General features: G+C 38.7%; 2 protein-coding genes across 2 annotated transcripts in view; both read right to left on the reverse strand.

Moving 5' to 3' along the window:
* RBM34 (RNA binding motif protein 34) overlaps positions 1-1,200 on the reverse strand; it is a 7,693-nt gene extending 6,493 nt beyond the window's left edge. Inside the window, exon 1 of the mRNA XM_010004558.1 lies at positions 1,183-1,200. Within this exon, the coding sequence (XP_010002860.1) occupies positions 1,183-1,200 (18 nt within the window). The remainder of the gene's footprint in view (positions 1-1,182) is intronic.
* Positions 1,201-2,979: 1,779 nt separating this feature from the next.
* LOC104394911 (AT-rich interactive domain-containing protein 4B-like) lies at positions 2,980-18,123 on the reverse strand (the record flags this gene model as incomplete). The annotated part of the gene is made up of 7 exons (XM_010004559.1): positions 2,980-4,825; positions 5,649-5,795; positions 8,319-8,534; positions 10,459-10,569; positions 12,430-13,641; positions 17,027-17,219; positions 18,039-18,123. Coding segments are annotated over 7 exons (2,095 nt in total), but the record flags the coding sequence as incomplete, so codon positions are not given.
* Between the last annotated feature and the right edge of the window lie 463 nt (positions 18,124-18,586).

Raw genomic sequence — 18,586 nt, forward strand, 5'->3', positions numbered from 1 at the left:
GCCGGGAAAGGCGGGCGCGTCACTTCCGACGGGCGGGGCCGGGGACCGGGTTCCCCCTGCGGGTCCGCGGTCGCTGGTGCCTCTCAAGCGGGCTCTGCTGGAAGTGACTGCCCCGCGGTGCTGCGGGAGGGCCGCGCCCGCATCCAGCGCGAAGCTGAGCACAACCAACCAACCAACCACGCAACCCGCCCCTCCAGGGAGCGCCTGTGCGAGGTGTTCTCGCCGTCCCGCAGCGCAGCCTACGTGGGAAACAGCGAGAAGTCCTCTGGAAGACTGAACTAGTCCTTGGAAAAGCCTTCCCGAGACCCCGGGCGGGCGGGCTCAGGCCCCAGGCAGGCAGTGCTCTCTCTCCTGGTGCTGGTGCCGCCCCCTCGGCAGTGGCTCCCGTGGAGGCAAAGCTGGAAGGTTACAAAATGCAAAGGGAGGAGAGGTGTAGAGAGCACCCGACAATTAATCGTTTCCATCAATACTGCTCTGAAACAGCCGTAGTGTGTGTTATAAACACAACTGGGCCCCAGGAAAGAGCACAGAGCCACAGGCAATTAAACAGTTACTGCTTAGACAGTCTTACGGTGCTTACAGACCAGAGAGCATCCCAAAGCATCACTTGGCAGTTTCCTCTGAACCTGGGATCCGCAGAAGGCTCTTAAAGCCTGTAAGGCTTTTTCTGATCCCTGAAGCTCAGTGCTTCTCAGGGATTCCAAGACTGTACTCTGGGGGACAGGGAAAGGAGGAACCAGTCGTACCTCTTCTCAACTTCGCTATGAGCCAGTCAAGTGCTGTGGATCATCTTGCTGCTGCTGCTGCTAAATGGATAGGACTGGGTAACTGATCCAACTGGAAAAGACCGTTTTTTGTCAGGTTAATTCTCATACAGATTGTTTTCTAACCCAGGACACTGTGCAGCTGAAGTCTGATCTGTTACTAACTCTCTGGAATTAGGCACCTAACTGGGATCTCCTCATAGACCTGCCTGCCCAGAACGTACTTTAAATGCCAGATGATGTGGTAAGAATTGCAAAAGACACAGAAAATTACCAGCCACTTAAAGGCTGAAGGAAATACATTTTATGCATTTTTTGAACTGCCAGTGGTAGCAGCTATGTTGGCACTACTGACCAACTGAAGACAAAACAAGTCTCCTAGGTACAGGAGAAAAAGGTAAAGCACTCATCTTGATACATGCACCAGGTATCCCATGTATGGCCCCTGGACACCAGGAAAGGTAGGGACCTTCACTGATGGGGTCAGCCCAAGGGAACAAATTCTTAAAAAACGGGCAGGTGGCTGCTGCACCACTTGTACTGGCTTTTTAAATCTATCTACACACGATCCAGCAATTCTGTAGTTTATACAGGTGGGGCAGAACAGACTGAAACTTGAAAATGCATCAAAATTACACTGGAAAAGCCTTAAACTGGCTTATTTCAGAGACTTGTAATTGCTGAGGCTCAAGACAGGGCACACAGTCTCCAGAAACTCTGCCAGAAAGTGAGTTTGAGCTCTGTGGTGACACACAAATTTCATAGCATGATGGAAACTACATAGTAAGTACAAGCATTGATGGTGACTGTAAGGAAAGGAGTGGGAAGCAATACAGGCAGCCTTCAAGCAAGGCCTGATTTCTCCCTGCAGATGCAGTCTACACTCTCAGCTATTATAAGGTCCCTTCCAACCCAAACCATTCTACAATTCTCAACACTATCAAACATGAGTCATGCAAATCTGATTCTGTTGCACCACCAAGGTGAAAAGGATAAAGGAGGCCTGGTTTGTCTTTCTTTGCCTTTCAGGTCATGGTCAGAGCAGGCACTCCAGAGTGAGAGTCCTAGGGACTGGGCACAGCCCAATCCCTGGTAGTGGGAAGCTTTCTCAGCCGTAAACACAGTGTGCATGCCAAGCAGTAAGCACAACCCACGTTAAGCTGCATCAGAATACATAATTTAAAAGAAGTCCAGATTTGATTCACTGGAACATGGGATACAACTGCTTGGCTAACAGTTTCCCAAAGGTACCTTCCTTTGTAACCACTAAGACACAAGTAACATGAACCTGGGGAGTACAATTTACAGACAGAAGAGGTGCAATATAAACCAACCAGAATGTATTTCTGACTTGTCATTGAACTGCATGAAAAGTACAACTAAAATAATCCCTGTGTGAAAGAACAGCAAAAATCCTGTTTATGCAAAACATCAGTTTGGGAGTTGAGAGGTGACTGATGATCCCTCACAGAATACATGTATAATAAATCCTCTCATAGAATACAAGGGTCAACAATTGTCACATCAAAGCAAAAATGCTGTCACTAAAACAGAGAGCTGATTAAGAACTGAGTGACAAGCTGAATTTGCTCTTGCTTGCCCCGATGTAGTTCCCAGTTACATCAATACCAGTAACGTCTACTGAGAAAGGCAGGCAGAACTGAACGTTCACGACTCTTGACTTTGCTAAATTTAAAACACATGTAAATACTATTCCTTCAGGGAGACCCACTGAAATTATTAAAATTACTCCTGGCAGTCTCAGATGAGTTACATAGTCAATGCTTCCAAAGCTTATTATCCTTTGTTATTTATCAGCCTCATCAGTAATCTATCATTTTGCAGGTGTTAACAGTATTTTACTCAACTCAACTACAGCCAAACATGACGTAAGCAGTAACACTAGAAGTTTTATTCTAGTTTCATTTCCACTGAACCTGAACTTGAGGCAGTCAATATTAGATACTTGCTGACTTCTTCAGGAGCTTGCTTTTACGTTTTTTAAACTGAATTAACATGAATACAAAATCCATCTTTTATTCAGCCGGCGCTGCCTTAATGATCTCAATGGGCCTTTTCTGCTGAAAAAGAGGATGATTGGAATTGATCACCAAGAGGAAAATGAGGCCAATGTACCTGTTCTAGCTTATCTTGATATGCCTATTATACCTTATCAAAGATCATTTGCTAAACTGATTCTGCAGCTTGATGTAATTTTAGTAAGCGCACACTATGGTTGCTTAATTAAACTGTTAGAAACAAAATCAGGGATTCACAAACTATGGCATTTTATTTCAGAGGCCTTTGCTTACATTTGTACAATATATTACATAATTCTCCATTTTCTGCAGAACCTAATATATATTTTATAGCTTTTTTCTATAAGCTTTTCCTTCAATGTTTGTCAACAAATTTTTACAGTCCTGTACAGTTCTGAATACTTTGAAAACATTTTCAATAAAATCAGTTAACCTTAAGCACACACTACGAAGACTGAAAATGCTTTTCTTAGAAAAGTCAAATGTAAAGGATTCTGACACTCTAGCATCTACAAACAAAATGCTTTGAATTCTTACATGTTGTATTGCCAGAAAACAAAGAAAAACATGCCAGCCCCTATTTCCCCAGGCAAAAGAAGTACACAGAACTACAATTAAAACAGTAAAACAATCTGTACAATAAAGTACTGTGTATTAACAGTGCCAGGTATTAAATAGCTTCAATGAACACTTCCGCAATATACAAATGTCTTACAAAGGTATATAATTAACAGGAGAGAGCTTGGGATCCATAGAACTTAAAATCAATACAAGTGAAAACAGTTTTGAAGTTGGGTTTGGAATTTGTACAAGGCATTTAAAAAATTAAATGTCTACCACTCAGCTAGCTATTTATTTTAAAAACAACTACCCTTTTGTGGCAGTGTTCATATCAGCAATCACAAATTGTAACCTCACACCTTACTCTGTCTTGAAGTCCTCTCCTTGAAGCTTGTAATAAAATAAGCATTACAAATGAAATATTTGTTGCTTTAAGGGAAAAGAAACATTTACAAGAAAACACAAAAATATAACTGTTATAATCCATTATGAATAAATATACACTTTAAACTGGCTAAATACAATCTTTATACATTAAGATTTAATACAGTTTGTTAGCCATTTTCTTTCTTTTTCATAAGGTATTTTATCAAAATTAAAAAAAAATACTGTTTTATAGAAAAATGGCAAAGTACAGTAGTTTTCATTCCAATTAACGGGTTCTTAAAACCCAGAGTAACCTATTTAAGCCTAATTCAAACCTGTAAACATTAGTCAGTTTTTGTTGTGTTTTTTTTTTAAGGAATTCTTGTATTTGGTTATCAGGACTGGTGTCAAACATCCCACTAACTGCAGGTTTTGAATTGAATACATGTGCTTGACGTATACAATTAAAGCCACTATAAGGTGACTTAGCAGTTAAAAAACAATTAGCTTGTACAAATGAAAATAGGTTCAATATTTGTCATAAATAAATGGAAAAATATCAAATGTTCCAGCTTTAACAAAATACCAGGGAATACAGTAAGCCTTACCACATTTGTTTAGATCAACCCAAAAACTATATGCTTATTGTACTGTCTCTACAGGCAGTGAACAGCCTCCATTTGCCACAGTGGAAGGCCTTCAAGTCACTGGACTTACAATTCCCAGACAAGTTGGAAACAATTATTGCTTGAGGAAAAGCAGTTTGTTGTACTTTTTCTTCATAAAAGTGCACTTAAGTGCAAAGTTAGCTTGTCAAGAAACAACTTTAAATACAAAATAGTGCTTGTCTGAATTTTGTGCCACTGTGCAGTATAAAAAAAACAAACAAAACAAAAACAAAAACAAAAAGAAAGAGTGGCCCTCAGCAGCCATTAAGTGCAAAGTGCTTTGGCAAGTCCTGCTGTCACCTGCACTCAACTGACATTCCATTCTGTGACGAACTTGACATAGATGGTTCTGCTAAAGTTAACATAACTGCAGCTGTAATGGAACTAGAGGAAGGTGATGAGGAGGAAGATGATGTAGTAGCAGCACCTGCACAGGAGGAGGAAAACACAGGTTATAAAAATGTACAAACTAAGCAATAAAAATGTTTTCCCATTAAACAATAAGCTTTGATATATACTGACTCCAGCAACTAATGCCTAGTGATCAGAAAGAAAAAAGACTCCATTCCCTAGTTTTTCTGAGAAATACTGAGAGACAGCTTTGGCCTCGTGTAAGAGAGCATGGCATTGCTTCTTGCAGCCCTGGTTCAGCTATAAAGTCTTACTAGATGTGGCATTTCAGTCTTTTTCTTACACTCAGTGAACTCTTAAATGTGCACATAAACAAGACATGGAGAAAATAATACTTTCAATGCTGCTAGAAGCAGGCACGCTACAACATTCCCTACAGCACTAGGTAAAGCAGCTTCAGTGAAATTGAAGACTTAATGTATGGTCTTCCTTAAATTAATAAAATAATCACCCTAAGGGGAAAGCACTGACACATAAGCTATACTATAGCAAGTTATTGTGTAACTTGAAGAAAAGTTTTAAGTTATTAATAACCTTAGATATTTTGTTCATTTGCATAAAAGTTTATTTTTCTGTATAAAGTAGTTCTGCCTAAACAGAATTAACTAGATTGCAAGCCTCTTCTATGTTTTTCCCCTTACCTACTCTCTGGATATCTCAACAATTCCTTCTACAGATCATAAAATAATGGTATATACCATGTTTTAAACCAAACAAACAAAACATCACTTCTAATGGCACACACATCTCCTTACTAATTATCCAATTCTTGTTAATGCCTTAATAACACAACATGCAATTTAGCCTTCTAGAAGTACAACTTAGTTCCAAGCACATACTTTCTCGCTCTTTTTTCTTTAAGCGCTTTCTTCTTCGGTCAATGGAAGCTACCTCAGATTTCAAGGACAGGTAATGTTTCCTGATTTCCTGCAGTTTTTCTTGGAGAACTGTTATGCGCTCGGCGCTAGTCAGATTTTCCAAGTCAGCTGTAAGTTAAACAAATTGTGTTAATTATTGTATTGCAGCATTTCCAAAAACTTCTGAATTTCAGTGACATAGGAAGTTCTCAAATCTTAGTGATGTACTTTGAGGAAGCAGACAGCATAGCCAAGAAACACAGCAGCACCATATACTCTTACATTATCACAACATTTCTTAATTTTTTATTATTTTCTAACAGTTACTACCATAGATACAACTCCCTTTTTTTAAAAAGTGGGAGAGGAAGAAAAATGCGTGTGTTCCCCACCCCAAGGGAGGAAGAAGAAAAAAAATAAGAAAGCTAGTGAAAACATAGGAGTCAAAACTAGCTTTGAGCCCTTTCTAGAGCCTAATACACCTAAAAGGTCAGTTCTGCCAGACTTGTCTTGGCTGATACAAAACTAACAGGTTACAACAGGAATATGAATAGCTGTGAGGTGGTTCTAACAGTCCATGACGTATGGGCCATAAGGTATATAACTACAAAGGACCTCTGTGCTGGCACTGCACACAGGGATGTGTAGAATCATAGAATGGTTTGGGTTGCAAGGGACCACAAAGATCATCTAAATGCAGATACACCCCTGAATTTGCAGGGACACCTCCCACTAGACCAGGTTCCTCAGAGCCCCATCCAACCTGGCCTTGAACACTTCCAGGGATGGGGCTTCTGCTACTTCTCTGGGAACCAGTTCCAGCATCTCAGCACCTTCATGGTAAAGAATTTCTTCCTAATGTCTAAGGGCAAGGAAGGAAGGGTGAGGAGAGGTGAAGAAGGTCAAATAAGGTCATACCCCTTCATTAGGGACAAGGCAGAAGGGCCAGGCTGGACACAGCCAGCACAGGAGCTGCCCCTCTGGCTGTTTCCACCTGGGAGCTCCCCACAGCTTGGCAAGCAGCTGTGGGAGGCACAGGCAGGGGGAACTATCTCAGTTCAGTCCCTTTCAGCCACAGATGAGTCACATGCCAGTGGCCACACGCCAATCAAAAGACATTTAAGAATCATTTAAAATACTGTGGGGGACAGAATGCACTTCATCAACTTATAATGAAGACAGTACAAAAGGACTAAAAGCCACAACTCTATTAGGCTTTGGTAAGATGAGGAAAACTCAGGACACTGCAAGTGTCGCAGACCTCTGCAACAGCAGGAAATGTGTTCAATAGCTCTTTGAAGTAAAATTTCTGCCAAGCTAACTTCATATGCAACATCATCAAGGTAGAAAAAAAGGGAGGACCAAATGCTCTTTAGATGTGTTGCACAGGAAATCTGCCCCAATGAATCACACCAGGCTAGGAAGCAACTATTAACAAAGACCTATTACATTATGCAGTCCTGAAGAGCAGCAGAATGTAACCTGACTGTGACAAAGTACTAGGAGAAAAATACTTTTACAGTAATAACAAGATTCAGGGCTGGAAAGGAAAAAAAATGCAGCGCCAAATTCTGTCATCGCAGAAACAGCTGGCTAAGTGGAGAATCCCCTGAGCATGAAAGACGCTGCTGGCAAAAAAAAACATAATTCAGGAGATGTCTCTGCACAGTGTGCTGTGCCAGCTCTTTCCTATTCCCAGTCTAGGTGAGGAACAGCAGCCTTCATAGTCTGGAACAGAGCACAGGAAAATGCAGAGCATAATAAAACTCCACGAACTTCAGAAACTGGACATAAAGCTAAGGTCATCTATGAATACTGAATAAGATACTACAGATTACTTGAAGATGTAATTTAAAATTAGTCACACCACACAGTTTCAATTTGACCTTTAAAAGCAAAGTAACTCATACAATGCTGTACATCCATGGTCAGTACTAAGGACAACTTAATGCTGACTAGAAAATTAAATACCCAAATGCTGTAAGAAAGAGGGTTTAAAAAAGTAAATTTAAAATAAAACACATGTTTTCAAATGTTTGTTTATTGTTATATTGAGGAATAAGGCTTCAATCATTTAGTATTTTATCTTGCTTCACTTTTCTTCTCACTACAAATAATGCTGCAATAGCATGAACACACACACAGAGGCAATTAAGAAGCTGCATTAATATTGAAGCATTAATAAGCCACTAAGCTGCTTCCCAGATAGGCAAATGCAAGATCCTTTCAACATTGCTACCACCCTCTAGGTGTATGTGTGCCAGTAGCCAACTGACACAAATACACTGAAAGTTCTTTCTAGTAGAAATAGTAAACATGTCCCAGTTCAGAAAAAAAGTTATAAATCAATTGTGTAAGTATCTTAACAATAACTAGAGAAGGAAGAATAAACAGCAACAAAATATCAACACAAGAAACACATGTAGTGGATAGCATTCATGCCAGAATGACAGATCTGCACAGCAAGTCAGTGCAGGAGCCCTGTTGGAAGAGTGTGATAAGTAGTTTCCTGTGCTGCAATTGGAAAACTATTTATTTATTTTTAAATCAGAATTTATCACAAAATTAGGCAATCTGGGGATAACCAAAATTCAAAAAGGCTTATACTATACCAGAAGACCACACCAGGCATGTGTTGAAGAAAATACTTACACATTTGAAAACTCCATTTATAAACTTTGGGCAAACGATTATTCTGTTCTTTGAGATCAGACTCCTTCTCTCCATTTTTCCCACATTTTCCTGGAGACTGAATTCTTGCAGGTGATTTGGTTTGATGAGATTTCATGCCAGTAGAAACCGATTTTGCTGACTGAGATTTGGACAGACTTTCACCAGCAGATAGTTCTTCACTATCACTGCTGTTTGCTGAAGAAACAAGAATATCTATTGTTACAAAACAAAGCAACCTTCCTGCCCAAAACAAAATTTATCAGAAGCTATCCCTGTGCTGATTTACATATAGCAGGAGTTTATTTAACCAAAATCCAAACTCTAAAATTATGTAAAGCATCCTAGTACAGAATCTTGGCACACAGCTCTTTGTATCACTAGTGCTTGAAAGACAGGCCCACAAAACAGGCATATAAGGAGGCCACTCTTAATTCTAGCATGCTCTGAAAAGGAAACATTGTACTGGAAACACAGCTCAGTTAGTTGCTGTGCAGGTATTATGTGCACCTGTGGGAACAGGCTGAGAAGAAGTTGGGACTGAGAAAGACTGGGCTGTTTAGCCTGGAGAAGAGAAGGGAACCTTAAAGCAGCCTTCCAGTACCTGCACAGGTCTACAGGAAAGCTGGGGAGGGACTTTTTACCAGGGCTTGTGGTAAGAGGACAAGAGGTAATGGATTAAAACTGGAAGAGGGGAGATGTAGGTTAGACATAAGGCAGAAATTTCTTGAGTGTGAGGGTGGTGAGACACTGGAACAGGCTGTCCAGTGAAGCTGTGGAAGCCCCATCCCTAGAAGTGTTCAAGGCCAGGTCAGGTTAGGCTCTGAGCAACCTGGTCTAGTGGGAGGTGTCCCTACCCACGGCAGGGGGCTGGGAATTAAAATGATCTTTATGGCCCCTTCCAACCCAAACCATTCTATGATTCAATTATTCTATGAACCAATCAGAGCTAAGCGGGTGGATAAAAATAACAGACTGTGGCTCCACAATCAATCCTGAATTGCTGAAAGTTTGTGTGCAGGAACATAAGGGAGTGGAGTAGGGACACACTTCTTGAGAGTCTTGAACACAGTCCTGCTGATTAAGGTCTACACAGGAAAGATGCACTCTGCTCTCTAAAGATTCAAGACAGCACTGCACTTGTTGCATTAGAACCATACATAAACTGCCTACATTAGAAAATACAGTGAAGAGGAAGTCCATGTGAAGGCAGATGCAAAAATGATCCCTGCATTTCCGCTCTGTATGGGGCTATACTTCTTCTAAAACAGTTATCAAGACTGATTGTTACATCCTCTCTCGTTTATAATTTTTTAATATTACTTTATAATACAGCATCCTATATATATACAAATCTCTATCCTGTTCTAGAAGTACTAATTACAGGCAAGCTTTTCACTGTACTCCTAAGATGTGTAGCAGACATGACAGTAAAAAATTAGCCTTTTTCTTAGCCTTATGTCACCTTTTTTTATATTAAGATTTCTGTGCTAAAATGACAGCTATCCTCCTGGCTTCACTCTCCAGCTGACTGTTCCCTGGTATTTTTTTTTAGCAGTGAGATGAGGCAGTAATTTATCTTGCTGTCTTCTGAACACATGTGCATATGTCCCTCTAATACACTTCTGCTTTATTACGCTTCTCTTCCATAGTGCTGTGGTTTCTATTCCAATTAGCTTCTACAACTATAAAAAAGCTGCAAAAGCTGCATTATTTACTGAAGATATAACAGCTGATATGAGAAGAAAATAGAGCCTATATTTTTGGGAATTATTTTCGTATTTGCTATTGGAAGATTTATTAACCTCTAAAAACTCATCATGCAGAAAATACAGTATAGTTTCCTACAGGTCCCCTCTAAAACATGCAGCCATCTTGCTATAGAGGTTTCTGTTGTAGTTCTGCCAAGTGTGAAATAATTGCTTTCTCAGTCTTCCCAAATTACGTAATTTTAAGGACCTCTTAGAAATAGGCCTAGTAGTAACACCAGACATTTTTAAATAATCTGGCATTCTGCAAGAGTAGTTTCTTCATTTAAAAAGTGACTTAACCTCCTACAATTGTTCAAACAAATCACAAGTATTTTCACACATTTCATTTCACGTTGAGCTGCTGTACTTACTAGTTTTACTCTTCTTTTTGTTGTTCACAGATGTTTTGTGGCTTCTTTTCTGCTTTTTTGAGGAGCTGCCTCCTCCCTGAGCATCTTTAAGTCTTTTTTGGCCTGTACAGACTATAAATAGGGGGGAGGGAGGGAAGAAAGAAACATAAATTAAACAAACCTTGCACTTCTATGTGCTTTTTTCAAAGTCTCAAAAAAAAAAACCCACTTCAGAGCTTAGTTTGTAGACAACAATGCAACTCTTCCTGCCTATCCTTAATATGGCTCAGCTTTCTACTTGGAGGAGACGAAGGAAGAGGGAAGGCAGTTTGTTGGTTAAAGTGCACATGTGAGATGACTGCAAGTAACTTTCCCATACGCATCAGCAGAATTTCTCTTGAACCAAATGGATTCTTATTTTTTTAATGCTGTAAATCATATAAGAATACATTGATTTGAAAAACTTATCAAGAACTGCTGGAACTGAAAAATCTTCAGAAAAGCCTGTTGCACTTGGAAACTGTAAGAAAAACTGAAACTAACACTTTTGATTAGTAATCACATTAATTGGAAAGTATTTTAAAAATATTAGATAATGTTTAAAAAGCAACAAAAAAAGGCAAGCAAACAAACAACAAAAAAAACAAGGAAAAATTCTATTCGCAAATATAAGGGGAAAAAGTAGAAAAGGAAAAGAAAAGAATTCTAGTAAAACTGTTAGAAAAGAAAACTTCAGGAGTTTTTCAAATGCTGTTCCACAACCACCTGACTTACAGATTAAAAATTACTCCTGTAACAGAACCATTTAAATTAAGAAACCAAATTTTCTAAATCAGACAATATGCTGACAAAATCAGAGAGGAAGGTAAAGTCTAACGCATGTAAAAGTAATATTATGCAATATCATAAAACATTTTTCATGTAGCAATTATTTCCTTTTCTTTAAAAATTAAACAAGCTAAGTTCTAAAACTACACATCTATAATTACCAAAGCAACATAGGCATATTTATTAAGGAATACACATTCAGCTTCTTCCAGACTCCTCCTTTAAGGAAACACATTTTGTTGCATTCTTTCAGAATAAGAATTCAAACAGAATTATTAAGGTAACATACCTTAAGGGTATTTTGAGAAAATTCAGTTCATCATTGACTGAAATGTGTTGAGATGAAGAAACCACTTCTGTCATCTCAGGATTATATCTAGATATGTATTTTTCTCTTTGTATCAGTAATTTTTAAGCATTTCAAACACAGTGAGAGTAGCTGTACTTTTGATGAAACTGTGAAAGAGCCAGTGACTTTCACAAAAAATCTTTTGGATCCAGCCTTGCAAACAGTTAAAAAGCAGGCAGCATTACATTGACATCACAAGCACAAGGTGTTGGCAGTGTTTATTATCTCCTATTCTCTAGTGGTCTCAGGATAGAACTTCAATCTGCAAAATAACATCTCGAAGTGAAACATAGCTAATGAGGTAAATCTTTGTTATCAGCTTGACTTGTATTTTTAAAAAACAATAATTAAATTAGATGTAAGTTTGAAATGGTAAGCAGTATGTGGCACTTTCTCCTCCCAGAAAAACAGCTACAGAAAATAAAAATTTTCTGTAAGAAACAGTATCTTCACCTTGCAAGCAAGGTACTCAAAATGTATCCATCTTGCTACAATAAAAATTCCTTATAGAATGTATTACAATTTGCTCTGGCCTCTTCTTGCCACATCTGGTATAAACTTTATTCTTACCTACTTTATTCCTTATCAAAACCATCACAATTCCTAATGAAAGGCCAAAAAGCTTCCTGGCAGATTGCATTTTTTTCACTAGATTATTATACCATTTCCACACATTTGAAGTAGACAGCAGGCTACTACTTCCTCCAAGAAACTAACTTGCCAGCAGTGTAACCATAACAGAATGAAAATATATAAGCAATGCTAAAATGAAAGCTGGTTAGGTTGAAGACAGCTCTGTTTACCCTTTCTTTTACCTTTTTCAGCGTGCTCTGGCTCTGGTTGATTACTACTACTCGAGCTGACACTGGCATCAAAACCTGTTGGAGAAATATTTCCCTCAGACTGGAGATCTTGCAGCTCCCCTGCAACACTGTCCACCTCTATTGTGCTATCTGTTTCGCTTTTAATGCTTCGTATCTCTTCTTGATTTGGTGGCAACATCTCAGAGACAGTGACACTGGACTGATGTCTGCTGGATTCCGTTACAGTTACAGACGAAGGCGATTCTGGAGTCGTAGGAGGGGTATTTAGCACTGAATTACTGCCACTGCTTGGAAATTCAACTTTCTTGTCACCCACTTCAGCTGGTTTCTCCTCAACAGGTTTAACATCCACACTAGCTGGACAAGGTTTTTCAAGTTCAGAGCTAGGCAAAGAAATGTCTTCTTCTGCAAGAGTCTGAAGCTGCTCCTCTGCTACAGCATCCTCGGGTGCAGCATGTGGAGGGGAGGCAGCAGCTTCAGTGTCAGAGTCTGAGAACAGTTCCTTCAGAGTTTTCTTCGGCCATTGTCCCTGGATACTGGACCAGACATCTTTTCGGTCCTTTGCTCTGGTGTTCTGAAGTCTTTCATCAGAGTTATTTAGAAGTTTTATTCTTTTCTCTCCCACTTCAGAAAATCCTGAGTAGAAAGTACTGGTCCGTAAGGACTTCCTTTTCTCCTCTAGTCCATTGTACTTTTTAGTTGGAGTGATTTTCAGTTTAGATTTGTCTTCCTCATCTTCATCTGAGGAGCTGTTACTGCTGTTTTCTAAACTAAGGGAGTCTTTGTTTTTTGGCTTCTCATCCTTTCTATTAGGTGACACAGTCTTTAAAGATTCCTCTGCAACACCATATCTTCGTTTGCCACGTTTTACCTGTGGTTTTGCTGTTTTATCCATTACTTCCTTTTTCACATCCTTTCTCTTCTTTGTGGCTTCGTCTTCTCCCTCAGAGTCAGTATCTTCAGTCAACTCTTCCATCTCTTTTCGCAACCTTTCAGGAGACTTGGATCCCAACTTAGGCATTCCTACATCTGTCAGAGCTTTACTTTCTTCTGTGAGGGATGAACTGCTCTGTTCTTCTTTTAGACAGAGTTCGCTCTTGTCTTTGCTTACAGCTTCACGTTGAGATTCCTCTTTGCCATCAGCATGTACATTTGGGGCACTTTGGTCATCTTCTTGCTCACTATCATCAGAAGTTTCAGAAGCTAATAAAAACAAATTAAAAACAAAACAAAAACAAGAAAAAGTCTTGATTCTGGTTATGAAGAATTCTTAAAAAAAAACACAACACCTAAAGAAAATTTTACACATATGAACATATGCTACAGGGATCTTTAGTAGTATAGATTTTAAATGGTACCTCCTGAAGACTTCAAAAATTTATTTTCTTTTCTATTAGAAGGTATAATAGCTAGATTAGGAACTAGGAAAATTCTGTATTATACAGTACAACTCCAGGAATTTCTGAAGAGGTGGAGAAAGCATAGAGTGCATCAATCTGTAAATCACAAGATTCTGCATAATTAATCAAAACAGAAATTGAAAGATGTGCTTAACATAAAAACACTATGTATTTTCTTATGGGTTGCAAATATGACCATTATCTGTTTTTTTCCAAAGATCAGAACAGATCCAGCATTTTCCCTAGAGAAACCAGTCTAGAAGGACAGAACAAAGACACTGAATACTATCTAACTGGATAGTCTCTGATTGGTTTAACCTGACAACCAGCCTGGAAAAAGTGAAAGCAATAGCTGGAGAAACATATGAACAATGAAAGTGTAGAACAACAGTAAGAAAATTCAGGGTCAGGAATAAAGAAACTGAGACAAGAACAACACATATGATGGAGAAGAAATCAACAACCAGCCTATTCAATGACAAGGTATTAATACAAGGAGAAACAATAAGAACTGGCTCAGAAACATGGGTTACTCCTTGATTTGTAACTAATCCATTGGTGTTTGCATAGCTATTTTAACTCTTCTCATCCTTTTTCCCAGTTCTCATCCTCAGTTCCTCACTAAAGCTCACCACCTCTTTAAAGATGATAAAGATGAAAATTTAATTAATGACAGACAAGAAAAACAACACTGTCAACAGAGTTCACTGAAATTATCAAAGCTGACTTGATTTTTTTTAAAAGGTTCATTGAAAAGCAAACTTAGAGAACACACTAACAGAAATGAGAGGGTGTACAGGACAAGACACCTTGAGGAATGTTGTCTCAGATGTTTTCCTTCATCTATTTGTTTTAAGATAGGCAGGATCTTAAATGTTAAATTAGAAAAAAGCAAAGTACACTGAAAGGTTTGTGTGAAACTTACCTTCAGATTGAGTCTTAAGAGTATAATTTACAGTAAATATGTTGGACTAAAGTTCCAAGAACTCTATCACTTAAAGGAGACTTCTAACACTTTTTTCCAGACCTTTTTATAATATGTGGTATGTTGCCATTTGAAATAAAAGCCAAGAACACATTTACAAAAAAAAGCAAAAATCAGCTCCATTGAGTTTTCACAGACTCATAGAATCGTTTAGGTTGGAAGGGACCTTAAAGATCACCTAGTTCCAACTCTCTGCCATGGACACCTCCCACTAGACCAGGTTGCTCAGAGCCCCATCCAACCTGGCCTTGAACACGTCCAGGGAGGGGACATCCACAACTTCACTGGGCAACCTGTTCCAGTGTCTCACTGTCCTCACAGACAAGAATTTATTCCTAATACCTAATCTAAATCTACCCTTTTCCAGCTTAAAACCATTCTCCCTCATCCTATTGCTGCAAGCCCTTGTAAAGCCCCTCCCCAGCTTTCCTGTAGGCCCCCTTCAGATACTGGAAGGCTGCTATGAGCTCCCCAGAGCCTTCTCTTCTGCAGGCTCAACAACCCCAACTCTCTCAGCCTGTCATCACAGGGGAGGTGCTCCAGCCCTCTGATCAAACCCCTTTATTCTCAACCTATTTACTTTGCTGTGCTCTTTAAAGGAAAGTTGAACACAGCTGCATAAATCAATAATATGTGGTATGTTGCCATTTGAAATAAAAGCCAAGAACACATTTACAAAAAAAAGCAAAAATCAGCTCCATTGAGTTTTCACAGACTCATAGAATCGTTTAGGTTGGAAGGGACCTTAAAGATCACCTAGTTCCAACTCTCTGCCATGGACACCTCCCACTAGACCAGGTTGCTCAGAGCCCCATCCAACCTGGCCTTGAACACGTCCAGGGAGGGGACATCCACAACTTCACTGGGCAACCTGTTCCAGTGTCTCACTGTCCTCACAGACAAGAATTTATTCCTAATACCTAATCTAAATCTACCCTTTTCCAGCTTAAAACCATTCTCCCTCATCCTATTGCTGCAAGCCCTTGTAAAGCCCCTCCCCAGCTTTCCTGTAGGCCCCCTTCAGATACTGGAAGGCTGCTATGAGCTCCCCAGAGCCTTCTCTTCTGCAGGCTCAACAACCCCAACTCTCTCAGCCTGTCATCACAGGGGAGGTGCTCCAGCCCTCTGATCAAACCCCTTTATTCTCAACCTATTTACTTTGCTGTGCTCTTTAAAGGAAAGTTGAACACAGCTGCATAAATCATTCCAGTTCAGGAAAAAAAAACCAAAAAAACAATCAAACCTGCAAAAAGTTTTGAGCAAGTAGCTCTAAAATTGGATGTAAAAGAAACAATAAAATGTTAGAGCTGTTCATACTTAAAAATAAAAGCCTGCAACTAACAAAGGGAAAAAACATAAATCGCAGCACGAATATATGTGGACTTAAATGATGAAAGAATTGCGCACAATTAAAAGCATTTCTGGAAATGTATTACATAATATGAAAAACATTTAGCTTTCCAAAATGGTAGTGGGTATATATCAAATCTTGCTTTTGTAATCAGTAATTACAGATTAATTATAGTACTAATAGTGTAGTTATCATCACTGCTAATTGCTTTTTGTTTCTTATTTCCTAAGGAAACAAAGCTGAATAGATTATGTTGACTACTACACTACCTAAAAATCTGGAACCCAGTGGCCAATGTCACCCAAGTTTAAATAAGCCTGAAAGATTATTAAATTCACTCAACTTTAACAAAGATTGGTGGTTACCCAAACTACCTATAATATGTATTATTTTTCTAGAGCCATGCACTAAACTAAACATAAAGAGAAGCAACTAGGTATTATAATGCTGCAGTAAATGTGTGGGAAAGGGAAAACAATGTCAGCACAACAGACAGGAAACCTAGCTTTATTAATTCTGTTTTTCAACAAACCAAACAAAGTTCTGGGTCCTAAAAGTTATACACATCAAAAATTAAAAATTTAGAAATATTATAGGCAGTAAAAAACCTTTGCTGTGCATCAAACAAAAAAAGGATGGTAAAACAAAGGATGCAATTCTGAAGACTGTTAACATCTACTGAATCTACGACTGTTTTTAGAAACCGCAAATGTTGCTTTTGATCAAAGGTTATTTCTAAAGATTGTAATTAGCCAGATAGACTCCATGTACAGTTGCATCACTTGTTCTACATTGTCATTTACTACTGTTTAAAGACCATTTACAGAAATAGAAGAAGTTTAAGTACAATACCTTGTAGCCCATTAATGATAGAAGTCATTTCTATTGATTTAACTGGAGTTTGTTCAGCATTTTTGGCTTCAGTGCTGTCAAGTTTGGACCCAGTCTCTGGTGATGTGCTGGTGTGAAAAGGTGGTTTTGACAAACGTCGCAATTTACAATTTTTAGGAGAATACTTTTCTTCCTTCTCTTTGTCAGTTTTATTCTGTGTGAAAGAAAATATTAAAAAATCTTCTAATCTGAGCATACATCTTAAAACAAATTACAGTTAAGCAATGATTCCAGTTACCTTAAACATTCAACCAGTAAAGGAAAGCTTTCCTCTTGTTTGAAAGATTACAAATACCTTTCTACGGCCCATGCCAAGCCATTGACACTGAAGACAGGAACTTATCAAAACAAAAACAAGTCGTAAAGCAAACAGAGCAGCGCACTGCAGGATGACAGGCTCAGCTGCAGCTACCACACCTGCTCTGTCAGAATGGGCAGGGAATTCTAGAGAGCAACTCAGGTTCCAGAGGCTTGGGCAGGAGGGAGGGGAAGGGCAGGGAAAGGAGAGCTTCCTTGCATCCCACTATCTAAGCCAAACAGCAGTTTTAGAAGAATTAACTTTGAAAGAAATGCTATGAAATACCATTATTAAAGTCAATCACACAGACTAGTCACAGATTTGCTCCCCAGAATCAGCAGAGGGAGATGGTAAATTTCATGCCCAAGAGTTGGCTCCCACCATTGATGATAAAAGGGATACTTCCTATTTGTCTTTTTAAGTACATATAAAAATTTCACAAAAGACATAGGGAAGAAAGAAAGAGAAGCTTCCTCTTCCTACCAGAAAATGAAAAATAAACAACCCAAAACCCTTAATGAAAAAAGTTCTAGTTTTTTAAAAGGCTAGGAAGTCACTTTTATTGTCAAGCATTTGTGGGCCAATCAAAAGCTTTGCTTTTTAGGGGGATCAGTACTTGATTATATGTTAAACTAAAGCTAGGGGGAACAAAGGTGAAAAAGGGAGAGGAACTACCTTTATTTTCTTTCGATGCTTAATTTTTGGTACATTTTTATCAGCTGGTCTCACTATCTTGTCTGCCTTTATCCATTCATCATACCTAAAAGCAAAAAATAAAATAAAATTGTACACTTCCATGTTTTAAGCAGATAATCACAACATTACAAGATAAATTAATGGAGGAAAAATAAAAATATTAGCCATATAAAAAACGAATTTGAATTAAGACTACATTTGTGTACCTTTCAGTATCTGGAGATTCAGCTAAGGTTTAATTCTTCACATGCTGAGACATTTAAGAAAGTTTTCTTACAGTGATGGTTAAGAGTGAAACCTAGTACTTTCCTAGTCTGCACTGAACAGCAGGAAATCCATACCAGAAGGATAATTCATATGGATCTCCAAGTGTTATACTTTATATATATACCATAAAATATTAACAATAAATTTTCACAGCTACATAAAATGTAACCAGTTAACAAAAAAATCTTTCAAGCCTGAGTGAGTGCAAAGTGATATTTGGAGTGACTAACACTTAGGAGCTGCTAACTTTTGAGTCACTA

Source organism: Chaetura pelagica, unplaced genomic scaffold (genome assembly GCF_000747805.2).
Source record: "Chaetura pelagica isolate M959 unplaced genomic scaffold, ChaPel_1.0 scaffold9, whole genome shotgun sequence".
NCBI classification, from domain to species: domain Eukaryota; kingdom Metazoa; phylum Chordata; class Aves; order Apodiformes; family Apodidae; genus Chaetura; species Chaetura pelagica.